Source organism: Xiphophorus maculatus, chromosome 6 (assembly GCF_002775205.1).
Source record: "Xiphophorus maculatus strain JP 163 A chromosome 6, X_maculatus-5.0-male, whole genome shotgun sequence".
NCBI lineage: Eukaryota > Metazoa > Chordata > Actinopteri > Cyprinodontiformes > Poeciliidae > Xiphophorus > Xiphophorus maculatus.
Genome location: NC_036448.1, coordinates 22051303 through 22063984, shown reverse-complemented (window position 1 = coordinate 22063984; position 12682 = coordinate 22051303). Strand labels below are relative to the sequence as shown.

The following is a 12682-nucleotide window of genomic DNA, read 5'->3' as shown; positions in this document are numbered from 1 at the left end:
TATGCCATAAATCCAATACAAAGTATAAGCTGATATTTCTTACATAAATTATCGCTAAGCATAGAGTCAAAATGATCAAAATAGTAAAACAAACATGACATTGATACACTCAGTAGAATATTGACCAGACTGACAGCCGTTATTTAACTAAAAGCAGACCTCCACAGTGAGGTTATTATGTAAGCTATGGCCACTCTTTCCCCACATCAGCCATGTCTCCTCCTGACTTTTCCCTGGTTGGTGATTGCCTCTGTGTATGAGGTCCTAAATCACACATATTATTGATCAGAACTTCATCATGACACCCTCCTACCAAGGGAGGGTTTTCTAACAAAGTGAACACAATAAAATTTGATTTGCATGTGTTCGGGGCCAAAACTATGACCTGATTCCCACTCACTAAATCGGCTGCTGATGCGAGCTGCCACCTGGCACTCATGTGCCTGGCCCATTTCATGACAGCCATTTTCTCGTGACACACATGCAGTACACAGCTCCAAACTGTCATCCCAAAGCTGCCAACCTACCCACCAGGCCTCAAACTCACACACAAGCTTCCACACCAGTTTGTTTGATTCAATGCATTTCACTAGTTTTCTTTATGTTTCTTGTTTGTTTTTTTTTTGTCATGTTTTCCTCCCACACATTTGGCCAGAGCCAAACAAGAAGCACCACTTGTAGAACAAATTTTTGTTTTTGTGCTGACGTTTCCCTTTCAGGCTCTGCTAGACACACACAAGCCTTTAAAAAGACAAGGGAAAAGCAACACACACACAACACACTTAGATCCCCAATGCACAACAGCAGCTTAATCTGTGGCAGGAAATCGATAGAGGGAAATATCAGATCTGCTGTGTGCATGCACATTGCATACTGGTCACTTTTTCCTATTACAACCATGGTACTAAGTTAGTATTTCACCTGTGTTCTCTCTATGACTCACTTTCAAGCCAATTTATAAAAACCACCTCTCTTTGCAGTGGAAATTGCTTTTCTCATTGAGTGAAATACTCCTCTTCTCACTTTCACGATTTTTCATGCCTGCTATGCATATCCACTGTCATCTACACTGGTGTTGCTCTGTTGCTGGTGAGCAGCGGGGCAATTATCGGGAACCTGGGTTTAACGCTTCAACAAAATGACAGACAGTTCAAAGCTACCCGTCAGTCAGATTATGCACAGCATCTCAGCTCCTGAGGCTTTTGTTGCTTATATCTCTAATTGAGGGGCCGGAGACAAAAGGCAGGAAGAAAAAAAAAAGTCTAATTTATTTATGAATTGCTCTGTCACCCCTGCTTCCCTTTCATGGTCATAAACTGCAGTAGGACAGGAGCATATATAATTTTCAGTGCTGCATTATGTAGAATAATTGTAACCATGATATGTGAAATGACTTTCCTTAAATATTATTCAACTGATTTAGGATGGACATTTTTATATCCCTTCAGATTTTTCACAATAAACTTTCAACAAATTGGGATTTTATGTGATAGAACAACACAAAGATATATCATAAGCTCTTTATTGCATATGTTTGTGGTGACATCTTGTTTATTTTCTTTAAATAATGCCATTCTTCTTGCCACTTTTCTATAAATGTCAGATTTATGACGGCTAGTATTTGCCATTCAAAAAGACACTACACCCTGAACAGAAGATCTCTGCAGCCCTTCCAGGGTCACCATGGACCTGTTGGCTACTCCTCAGATTAATGCTCTCAATTTTTCTCCCATTTCCCAGTCATGCAGAACTTTGTGTTGATTTATTATACAAGATTCCAAGAAAATGCAAAAATGAAGTTTGCTATTGTAGCGTAACAAAATGCGAAAAAGTATATGGAGTATGAATACTTTTACAAGGCAGACTAAATTAAGATAAGGTGACTAAAATAGTTATTGTTGACCAAATTAAGCAAAACAGTTTGGACATGAGAAGCAAATCACCTCCATCTGTGCAACAACAGTTGCTATAGGAACTGTTAAAGTGCATGTGCGGAGAACATCCATAATTAGTCAAGCAACGGGGATGAGACTAGCTGCTCTTCGATTAGACAGTTAAGTAGTGATTAGGTTGTATTTCAGTGAAAAAACACAACAAATCAAGCAGCCCTTTATTGAGCTGTGGTTTATGCATTTGTAAGGTTCTTTAATTTTACCAGCTACAATTTTACAGTAATTTATAAATCAGGAGAGTTTGCCTAGTTCTGGGCAAGATCAATACATCTAAAGAAAAAAACTAAAAGAAAATAAAGTTGAATAACTTGGACTAATGAAAACTTCTTGAGAATAGTAACTTTTAATGAAAAAAATATTTTTCTTGCTATGACTATAAAACATACAAACAGAGAAGAAAAGGGTTTGGATAGGAATCCTAAACACTAAATAGAAAACCTCCTCATATCCTGATATAAAATTTTAATCCAATCACTCCACTGTACTCCGTTCAGCCATTCTCTGTGCTGCAGTTTTCATTGCACTGCTGAATGACTAGAGAATGGGGCTGTGCGCAGCACGAGCGGCTCAATTATCCAAAAGCACGAGTCACTTTTCCTTGCAATCTCTGTGGCTAGAGAGATGAGGTAACCATAGTAACTGGCTACTTACGATGGGGCCGGGGGGACCCTGAGGTCCTTCTCCTCCCTTTAAGCCACCTGGACCCTGAAAAGAGAGGGAAGAGAGGTTAGATATCACTCACTGTGAACCTCCACTCAAAGCTATTCCAAGACTGTCAATTTTAGCTGTCGAAAAGCCCTTTAAAACTTTGAGTATGTACTTTTGTATGCCCATACGTGCATTTGTATAGAGCTGAGGGGACTTCAGTGTGGAGAAATAGGATATAAACAGACCAAAGTTACTGATATTCTTTTTTCTGTGTTGAGATCCAAGAATCAGTGGGCCTGTTGGTGAGGATATTGTTATTTATTGCATTAAACAATTATTTATTCATTGATTATCCCCAGTTTATTGTATATATTCTTAAAACAACAAAAAAAAGCTTTATGTGTTTTCTCCATGAACCGATATCAACAGACTACAAATCACACAAATTAAAATAATTTAAAAAAGCACTCTGCAATCATACCTGAGAAATTGTTTCTCCTAATTACAGTCTTGTATTCTTGTGAAAGAATTGTGAAAAGAATAATTTCTTTCCAATAATTATTATTCCAGTGTGTGAATGACTGAATGTAGAGTGAAGTGTTATGAGGTCCTCTGAACTTGATAAAATTCTGTACAAGTGCAGGTCATTTACCATTTACTTACCCTTTTTCTGTTAAAAAAAAACAATTCACGGTCAATTTCCTGTATAACCCAGATGAAAAATATTTTAAATAAGAAATAAATTAAATACACAGGTTTGGTCAGATGTATCACATACACTTATCATGGACCTGGATGCCTTTCTCTTTTTGTAAACTGATATTTTTTAGCTAAAACCCAAGCTTCTCGTATAAAAATGGTAATTACTGACAACAAAAGCAAGCACTTGTGCCTTTCATTGCTCAATACATTTACGGTGCAAATCAGTTTTCTATTAAAACGCATGTTATTTATTAAATTATCATGCAGCCTAGCTTTCAAAAGTATTGCATTATCAATGCAATGGGAGTCACCACTTGAGCTTAAAAGGAACCAGAAGAATAAGAAGAGATGACAAGTTTTAAAACCCCACTTTGAGTCACAGGTTGAGGTATGGCCCATTTATCTCCTGCCTCTTGTCACCTCGTCAAGTTCCCAGTCCTTGAATGGCAATGGCTGTGCTGATTCACAGCACAGAAAGGGTCTGGGGCTGCATATGGAAAACAGACTTTTATTATAATGGCTAATTTACAGGTTCCAGCAGAGCCAGAAGTTGCAGTGGCTGCCAAGCAGGCACTGCCACTGGCTGGCTTGGCTTGAATGATTCTCCACAGTATAGTAAGGGACTATAATGCGTATTTGTTTTATATGTGCGCCCACGTCGACACGCCGAGTCCTTCTGGGTTTTCTGTTTCTGGATGGGATCAGTTTAAGAAGCAGAAACAGCACGCATGTGTTTGCTCACATATTATGTTTGTGCTTCCATTATTAAAAGAAAGTCATCTTTCTGCTCACATGGGACCAACACACCGGCTGTAATAAGTCTGCTCTGTGCTGTCGTGTGCGCTCTTAATGGTCAGCCTTGGAATGAGGTACAGCCACACGGTCCCCTAAGCTGATCCTGAGTCAGCCTCTAATAGCCATCTGCTCTCACCTTGAACTTTTTCTCACTCACACCCACTGCTTCTGAGAATCAGCACCGGTTTCTCCACACATGTGATGAAGAGTTAAAAAGTTGCAAAGGGTTTAAACTGAAAGCGAGACGCTGACTCACTATTTGTTTAGGAGCAGAACATGCCTCCTAAATGAAAAGGACTGTGGAACAACTTTAACTTTTTTAATGCATGGACTACTACTACTACAAGAAAAAGAAAAAAAGAGTATAATTTCTTAATTTCCTAATTTCTTTTAGCATAACTAAGTTACCTGTACTTTGTTATAACAGCAAGCAAACTGTCTCTAAAATTGTTTAATGTAATGACGGGGGGGGGTGGGGGGGACAATTATATGCTATTTGTCTCAGTCCTCCATTAAATCTATAAGCAGGTTCTGCACCTTTTTTCTGGTTTACTCTCAGGTTTGACATTTGGTTTAACAGCAGGTTGTTAGGTAATTAGAGTAGGCTAAATTCAGCTGGGTGGATGCTGAAAATGGGGGTTGGCTTTCTGTTTATACATGTGAAATGTTTTTCTCTATAATTATGTAAAAAAAAAAATGTTACCATGGCTCCTGGGAGACCTCTTGCCCCTTGGAAACCTTTTAATCCAGATGGTCCCACCTTGCCAGAATGACCCGAAGGACCTGGATCACCCTGGAGAAACGAAAAGAATTTAATACCTGGCAGAGTATCAGGTCATTATTACTGTGAGGTCTTTAGGGCAAAGGAGAGAAATTATGGAAGTTGTCTGATAATAGCTTAATTAGTTCCCTATCTGGAAACAAAAGCAAGAGATTAAGAGGTAAAAAGATGAAAAACAATAAATTTTTTTAGGGGAAAAAAAATCTTTCAGCTTCAATAGTTTGTCAAAGAACAAAAGTGACCTTCAAGATGGAGAAAAAATTAAAATGACTGACAATGCTACAATTTTCTAAACTTTCTTATGAATTTTAATACGTAAACATTTAATATTCATTCTTCTTCACCTTTCCTCCTTCTTTTCCTGCCGCTCCAGGTAGACCTTGCTCTCCGGGTGGACCAGGGGTCCCTGGGTGTCCTCGCTCTCCACTTGGTCCTGTCTCTCCAGTTGGTCCCTGTCAAGAGCAAAGCAGGCGCATGTTTCATATGTGTATGAAATAATTGGTTTAGATTTCTGTAATCATATGTTGATGAATAAAGCAAATATAATTAATTTTGGGTGTGTATTTGTCCCAGATTTGATTTTGTAAACAATTGTATAATTTTCTCCCATAAATAGATGAATTTATGGGAGCTTGTGCTTTCCAGTTTGAAAGAAATTATCAAGCTTATGTGTGTGAAGTTTCTTAATTGTATCTGATTAAATATTTCTGTCATTGTCAATGGGTAAACTTTTGTGGTCGAAACACTTCTGCACTAGACATGAACAATAACTGAACGTGGTTAACAAACACAGCAAAGTTGCATATTAGTTGCATATTACCTGAGGTCCAACCACCCCTCCAGGTCCCGGAGGTCCAGTCTTTCCTTGGAAACCCTGACACAGACAGATAGTTTTATAGATGGATAGTTTGATAGTTTAATAGATCAATGGACATATACAGTAGTTTTATAGCTTGATAGGTTGATACCTTAACAAATCCGTGGGAATATAACTTGAAAGTTTGATCGATAAACGTCTTGCTAGCTTGATGGACAGATAACTTTAAAGTTCATAGTTTGATCACTCATTAGACAGTTTAACAGTTCAACAGACTGATATCTTGATAAATTGCTGGACGGGTAACTTGACAGAAAATAACAAGACAGAAAATACTTTTCCCATAGCTGAAGAGTTACTTTTTTTTTTTTCATTTTAACATTAGTATTTTGATTTAGGAACATTTATGATAGCTGGTGAGGTGTTTATTAATTCCAATCTATACTCTTTTATTCCAGTTCAGATAAAATAACACCTTAGTGATCAAAGGGAAAATAAATCCTTGTAAAAATAGTCAGAGCAAGTAGAAAGTTGTATATGTTGTTTTTGTTAGAAAAAAGTTATCAGAAAATTCATAGCAAATGCCACAAGCTCCAGAACTGTATGTTAATAAAAGTGGTTCAGACAATACTGACATTAAGAACTGTGTTTTTAATTAAACTCTCTCCATATATTACCTTGGATCCCCATCACTAATGCTACTCAGCTTTCGAGGCCAAAAGAAATGATGTCAAAATGGCAAAAAAAAAAAAAAAATGTTCACAAAGAAAGACACCCACTTACCGTTTCCCCCCTCTGTCCAGGATGTCCTGGCAGCCCGTCTTTCCCTGCTGGGCCCTGGAGATGAAACATTTGGACAGTTTTCAGAAATCAAGGTAGCAGGCTTATAAAAAGAGGGTGTCAACATGGTTGTGAATAACGGCAGCGCACAGGCAGTTTGACGGGAGCCACTTACATTAGGTCCTTTGGGTCCGGGTAAACCAACAGGTCCCTGAGGTCCTTGAGGTCCCTAATGGGAGAATTTGGGAAAAATAAGGCAAGGAAGCATAACTTAATGTGTGTGTCATTTTAAAGGGTTTTAATAGGAAATTCATCTCATTTACTTATTATTGAAAATCAAACTCCCAATCTCTCTTACAGATTTAGGCCCTTTACACATCTAACGAAGACCATACAACAACATAAAAATCAACTAGAACAAACAAGCCCTTTCTTATTAATGTTTTGCACGAAACTTCCTTTTTAGAATTGTGGGGCTTTATTACCAAGTTCACAACATTTCTGGGCAAGAAGCAGCAGTGGCAGTTTATCCATGGCATGTGGCCTGCAAGCACCAACATGCAGGTGTTGTCACTCTGGCCCTGTTCCAGGGCACCAACCTGATTATGTCCACACATTAGCAGGGCAGTACTCCAAGTAATTTTAGCATTGTAGCTGTAGCTGATATGCTCATCGTGACTGGTGGGTTCTTTGGCTTCAAACAAAAGAACCTAGCAGCTGAAACAAATAATCCATTCTCTCCATGCCATTAAAAACAATCTCATAATCAGATCCATTGTGCACAGAAATCTGTATGCGTTTGGCTCCCAATGGAATAGGGAGGAAGAGAAGTGTGTGCTAGTTCAAAATGCACGTCCACACTGTTTTCGGAGAGACCAAAGGTAGTTGTGAGTTTCAGACAGCAGTCTGAATTCACAATATATTAGACCAAATATCCCACCAGTTATGAGTTGCCTATGATTAATAATAACCGGAGGATTGATCAACATATGTGATGTACATTTGCTTCATAATTTTGATGATGGATTTGATAAAATGTTGTTTATTGCTTGTTTCATAATGGTTTAATGCATTATGTTTTATAGTGTAAAACAAGTTAAGATGCCTTGTTGCTTAAATATGCCATACAGAACTTAACTTGAAAATATCAAACAGATGTTCTTAAAAGATGTAGTTAATAATGAGGAGGGAAGTGGTGGATCAGGAGAAAAGACTCCAGGATTCACATCATTCTTGGTGCAGTGCATCTGTCGCAGCACACCTGCATCCTCTAACAGGGTAGATGCAGATGCCTTCCACACATAGACGTATAAAAATCTCAAAGATCGTTTTGGGGAAAATCCTAGTTCTGATCCTAGCCAGGAAAACATCAGCTCATTAGCTTTGTACAGAAACACTTAATGTCATGATTGCTTTCACATGAAAACAAAAGCTATCAATGTTTGAACATTGCAGTCATGATCTAGTGTGAAGGCTTATTTTAGAGAAAATATCCTAATAACTAATGTAACTGTTTACAGTATACCACTTATCCTTGTAGGATCACAGAGGGCCGGTGCTTTTCTCCAGCGGTCATTAGGCAAGACGTGGGGTTCGATCAGGATAGGTTACCAGTCCATTAATGAGCAACATATATACATAACACAAATAACCATCCACAGACACACACATATCTGAAAACAATTTAGAGAGACCAATTAACCTGACAGTCCTGTTTTTCAAATGTGGGAACCCAGAGAGAACCCAAGCATGTGCAGGGAAACTATGCAAACTCAATGCAGAAAGACCCCAGGCTGGGATTTGAACCCAGGACCTTCTTGCTCTGAGGCAACAATGCTAACAACAGCAGCACTGTGCAGCACGTCATTTGAATGCAGCAAAGACATTCAGATGCCTTTGAGTCCCAATCCCAACCCAGTGCTCCTGATGTCCTTTCACTCACTGCCTGTACAGAAACTCAATGAACAGAATACAAGTTACAGATGAAACAAATTCAATACCAACCCGCTCTCCAGGTGGGCCTGGAGGTCCATCGCTGCCTGAGGTGCCCTGTGGAGAAAGGAAATCCACAGAGGAAGAGTATGAACTTTCTCAGAACTGACAGACTATAAAATATGAATAATATTGTATTGAAGCCGTGATACTCAGGTTACAAAATGAACCACATGCATGCGTATGCTTTACAACGTAAAAGAATGTGATTAACAACAGATACATCAAGTAGTAGATAAACGTTTGCAGTGAAAATACAATGTATTGATTTGTTTTTCATACTTGTTCAGCATCAAAATCTGTTGAAAGTCTGCCTGTGTTCTCACCTTTGCACCTGGCTTTCCTGTCGGTCCTCTCGCTCCACGTCCCCCACGTGGACCCTGTATTCATTGTAAATTTATGATCAGGTGAAAATGAGGCAGTAAAGGCATGAAGACTATGAGCGAGTGCCTTTGCTATTTTTACATCTCTCAACAACTTGCCACCAGGTGCATACGTCGTAAAAACACACACTCAGAACTTGTACACAGCTAAACAATGCTGATACTTTGATATTTATGCTATAAATAATATATGTAAAGGGCTCCTGCTCAATTGTCAGACAAATGAGATGCTTACTGTTGGTCCACGCTGCCCTCGAGGGCCTGATTTCCCAGCAATTCCCTGAAAATAAAATACAAAATCAACAAAATCCTACACTGTAACATCAACAAGTTTTTTTGTTTTTTTTCTGAAGTTTTCTCTTCAGAAGTTTAAGCAGAGCAAGCTCTGTGTTTTAGATTACAGAATACACTTTAGCACTAGACAGGGACAGCTGCTATGGGAGTCTTTGTCACAGATTAAATAGAATCATCTAGGAATCTTTGGACAAAAAATAAATAATCAAAGTGCTGTGATAAGCGGTTACCCAGAGGCACTTGACAGCTTGAACTACCTGTCAGCTCAAACGTTCTGTGGCCACGCGTGTCTGCCTCTCTGTGTGCGAGAGAACCCAGATGAGCTTGTCTTGTCGATAACAACCCCAATCCTTCAACATTTCTCACTGTCATCCCTTCAACTGTAACCCTTTTCGCCGAGGTGACTCAACAGCTTTCTTCAAACAGCAGAATAAGGTTGTCACTCCACTCTCAAAAGTTGCATCGTTATGGCAAACTTTGAAGAGGACCTTCCTGGAGCCCTTCTATACATTTTAGGTTCAACATTTCCACAATTATCTTCCTTCTTTAAGCAATTAATAGAGTTCCTGGCCATTTAAATTTCAAATTACATGCTATTACATTTCTTTTCTGGAGTTCTTTGATCACTTTGGACATTTTATGGAGTAAAGTATGATATAGGGCAATTAATGACTCTAAGGACTTTTAAATAGGAAACTGAGTATGCCACACAAAATTTAGATCACAAAAATCAAGTTGAGATGTGGCAATGCAAAGAAATGGAAATCCAAAAATTTCAGGTATAACTGTGACTACTTCCAAGGTGCAAGAAAACTGACAAAAACCTTGCATAGTCCATTGTGCATTGATCTTTAATTAATGCACAATGAGCAGGAAGGCAAGCAGCTTGAAAAAATTCTTAAGCTATTTTTAACCTATTAAAAAACCTATTAGAAGTGCAGCAAAGAGAAAGTTCCAACAATAACCATCGGACATTATCTCTTTCCACGGAAATTGTTTGGGAGGCATACCTGAAAGAAACCTTTGTTCTATTTTCTTAAAAGTGGAGAATGCTAAATTCTACTGGGACTGTAGCTTTGTGGAAACAAACATTCAAAGTGTCTTTGATGTAAAACAAAGAAGGAATATGGGAAAAATGCTGCAAGCCCACTAGTTAGTAGTGCAGGACCTGTGATGCCATGAGCCTGATTTTTTTCCCAAAGATCTTGGAAACATGGTCAGAGTGCATGGTTTCATGACTCTTTGAAATACCACAAGATTATAAATACGAATCTTGTGGACTCATTCAATAAAATAAACATGGGTTATCACTCTAAATCAACACAAAAAGTGGTTAACCAGACCCAGAATCAACTTTTTTCTTTAGTCGTCTCAGTCTCCAGACCTGATTCTCACAGAAAACCGTTTGGATTAGCTAAAAACAGCAGAACACACTTTTGGACCCAGGAAGCTTTATGATCTAAAGGGAGCATCTATAGTTATTTTAAAGTTTTAATCAGTGGTAGAAGAAGCTGTACATTATTTATATCTGTAAGATCGTTATTGATTCTGTGTTTCCATATTCAGAGAACGTAAAACCCAGTGACAACTCTCACTTGCTTAATGCTATTGATAAGTTCTTATTCTTACCCTTGCTCCCTTTTCACCGTTTGCTCCGGGGAATCCATTGAAGCCATTCGAGCCCTGAAATTTAAGACAAGAAAAAATTAAGATGAATTTTAGAAATAAGAAATTTCACTGAGTTGTTCATGTTCAAAGAATTCCCCATAATTGTTTGTAAGAAGGCTATAACAGAGACGTATAGAAGATGCCTGCAAAGCCAGACAGGTTTCTGCTTTGTCTTTTCATAATGAACAGAGCTCTTTCTTTTTGAGATTTTTTGGTAGTAGTAAATAGGGTGGAGAAAGTGGGAAACGTGCAGCAAATGGCCTGAGACTGGGAATCAAAACCAAGACAACCATGTTGAGGACTATAGCTTCTGCACATGGTGAGCATGATCTACCAACTGCCCCAAAAATCAAGCTCTTTCAAAGGTGACAAAAAGAAAAAGTCACAGGTTAGATTGTTAGGATAAATGAGAGGCATAAGGTAAAGAGAAAAAAGAGACAGTGTGGGTGCAAATAGAGACAAATTAAAGGAAAACCGTGGATCCACTTTGATAACTATCAGTAATTTGTGACTGGGCTTTTTAGAGGCTGTGCTCCCTGATAGTGGTAATGGTGCCGGTCAAACAAATACTTGGTGAGTAATTACTGTTTGCCTAATAACGAGAGAACCAAGCAGGTCATGAATATAACCTCACTTTATGCTGAATTAGGCAGCATAAATAAGATCAACCAATCTAGACTAAATATGCCTTTGCGTCGGCTGAAAACCAAGGTCATGTGTGTGATTTGGGTCCCCCCCCACAAAAAAAAAAAATCAGGCAGCATTCACAGTGCTCATTATCCTTCATGTGCATATACGTATTAAGCATAATACTGTGTGGAATAGGCAAGGGCATAACAACTGAGTTACAAGGACAGAGTTGCGAGGAAAGAAAAATCTGTTGTGCGAAATTTGTTTTCCAGAGAGTTGCAGTTACAGTAAACTGAAAAGAGGAGTGCTACTGGACGGGCACGACTTGCAAAACGGAGATAAGACAGTCCGCTGAAGCTTTTGCAAATGGCATCAACAATTAACGATGTGGAAAAGCTGTTAGCAGAGAGTGATGGGCTGTAGCAGCCAAAAACACAGACAGTGGAGGAATTCCAGAGCGAGCTGATTGAGGGCAGATAAAGGCTGATGCCCAGCCAAGACTGTGACCCTGAAGCTACTCATGAGGACAATGTGACATTTCATAACAGAGACGGTACTTTATGATGTAAATGTGGAGGGGTTTTTTCCTCCCCCCGAGTAACTTTCCTCAGTTTACAAAGTTTAATTGAAAGAAATTTGTCTATAAAAGAATCCCAGTTACAAACAGCTGAACAGATTTTTTGAAGTAAGAGAGTATGTCAAACATTTTTATATGATGGAAATTACCTTTTTCATATTCAAATCAAGGCAAAAGAGACAAACCGGTACTCTTTATCCATGACCACATGCAGGGAGCAGCTACTGGCTCTCGGACGGTTTGATCATAACCAACCATTTGGAAACTTTGCAGACAGCTTGCAATTGTTAAAAAAATTGGTATCACCATGTAGATTTTTATGAGCAGATGTTGCACTACTTAATGGTCAAGAATTAATCCTTCATATTGATTTTAAGAGTAACAGTAAAGTCTTTGGCATTATGAGACTAATTACTCTATTAATAATAATACAATTCACATGGCGTAACACCACTACATAACCGCACCCCCTCCCCCCCACGGACCCTCCCCAAAAAATGTTTTGTTGCTAATTGTTGGATAACTGATTAGAAATATAATTTCTTGTATATAACCAGCTCAGGTTTTGCTGACTTTCAGGCAGAGCTGGAGATTTGCCGATCTCGATGTTGTGAGAGAAGGTTCTATCAGTGCCAAGATGTCAGTGCTTACGGCAGCAAAGAG

The 12682-nt window shown here is 38.7% G+C and overlaps 1 protein-coding gene across 1 annotated transcript in view; it reads right to left on the bottom strand.

Moving 5' to 3' along the window:
- LOC102222263 (collagen alpha-1(XI) chain-like) overlaps positions 1 to 12682 on the bottom strand; it is a 99786-nt gene that overhangs the window by 25280 nt on the left and 61824 nt on the right. The window contains exons 32-41 of the mRNA XM_005801956.3: positions 10774 to 10827; positions 9086 to 9130; positions 8794 to 8847; positions 8480 to 8524; positions 6651 to 6704; positions 6479 to 6532; positions 5699 to 5752; positions 5223 to 5330; positions 4801 to 4890; positions 2604 to 2657 (exon numbers count right to left, since the gene is read on the bottom strand). Of these exons, the coding sequence (XP_005802013.1) occupies positions 2604 to 2657; positions 4801 to 4890; positions 5223 to 5330; positions 5699 to 5752; positions 6479 to 6532; positions 6651 to 6704; positions 8480 to 8524; positions 8794 to 8847; positions 9086 to 9130; positions 10774 to 10827 (612 nt within the window). The remainder of the gene's footprint in view (positions 1 to 2603; positions 2658 to 4800; positions 4891 to 5222; positions 5331 to 5698; positions 5753 to 6478; positions 6533 to 6650; positions 6705 to 8479; positions 8525 to 8793; positions 8848 to 9085; positions 9131 to 10773; positions 10828 to 12682) is intronic.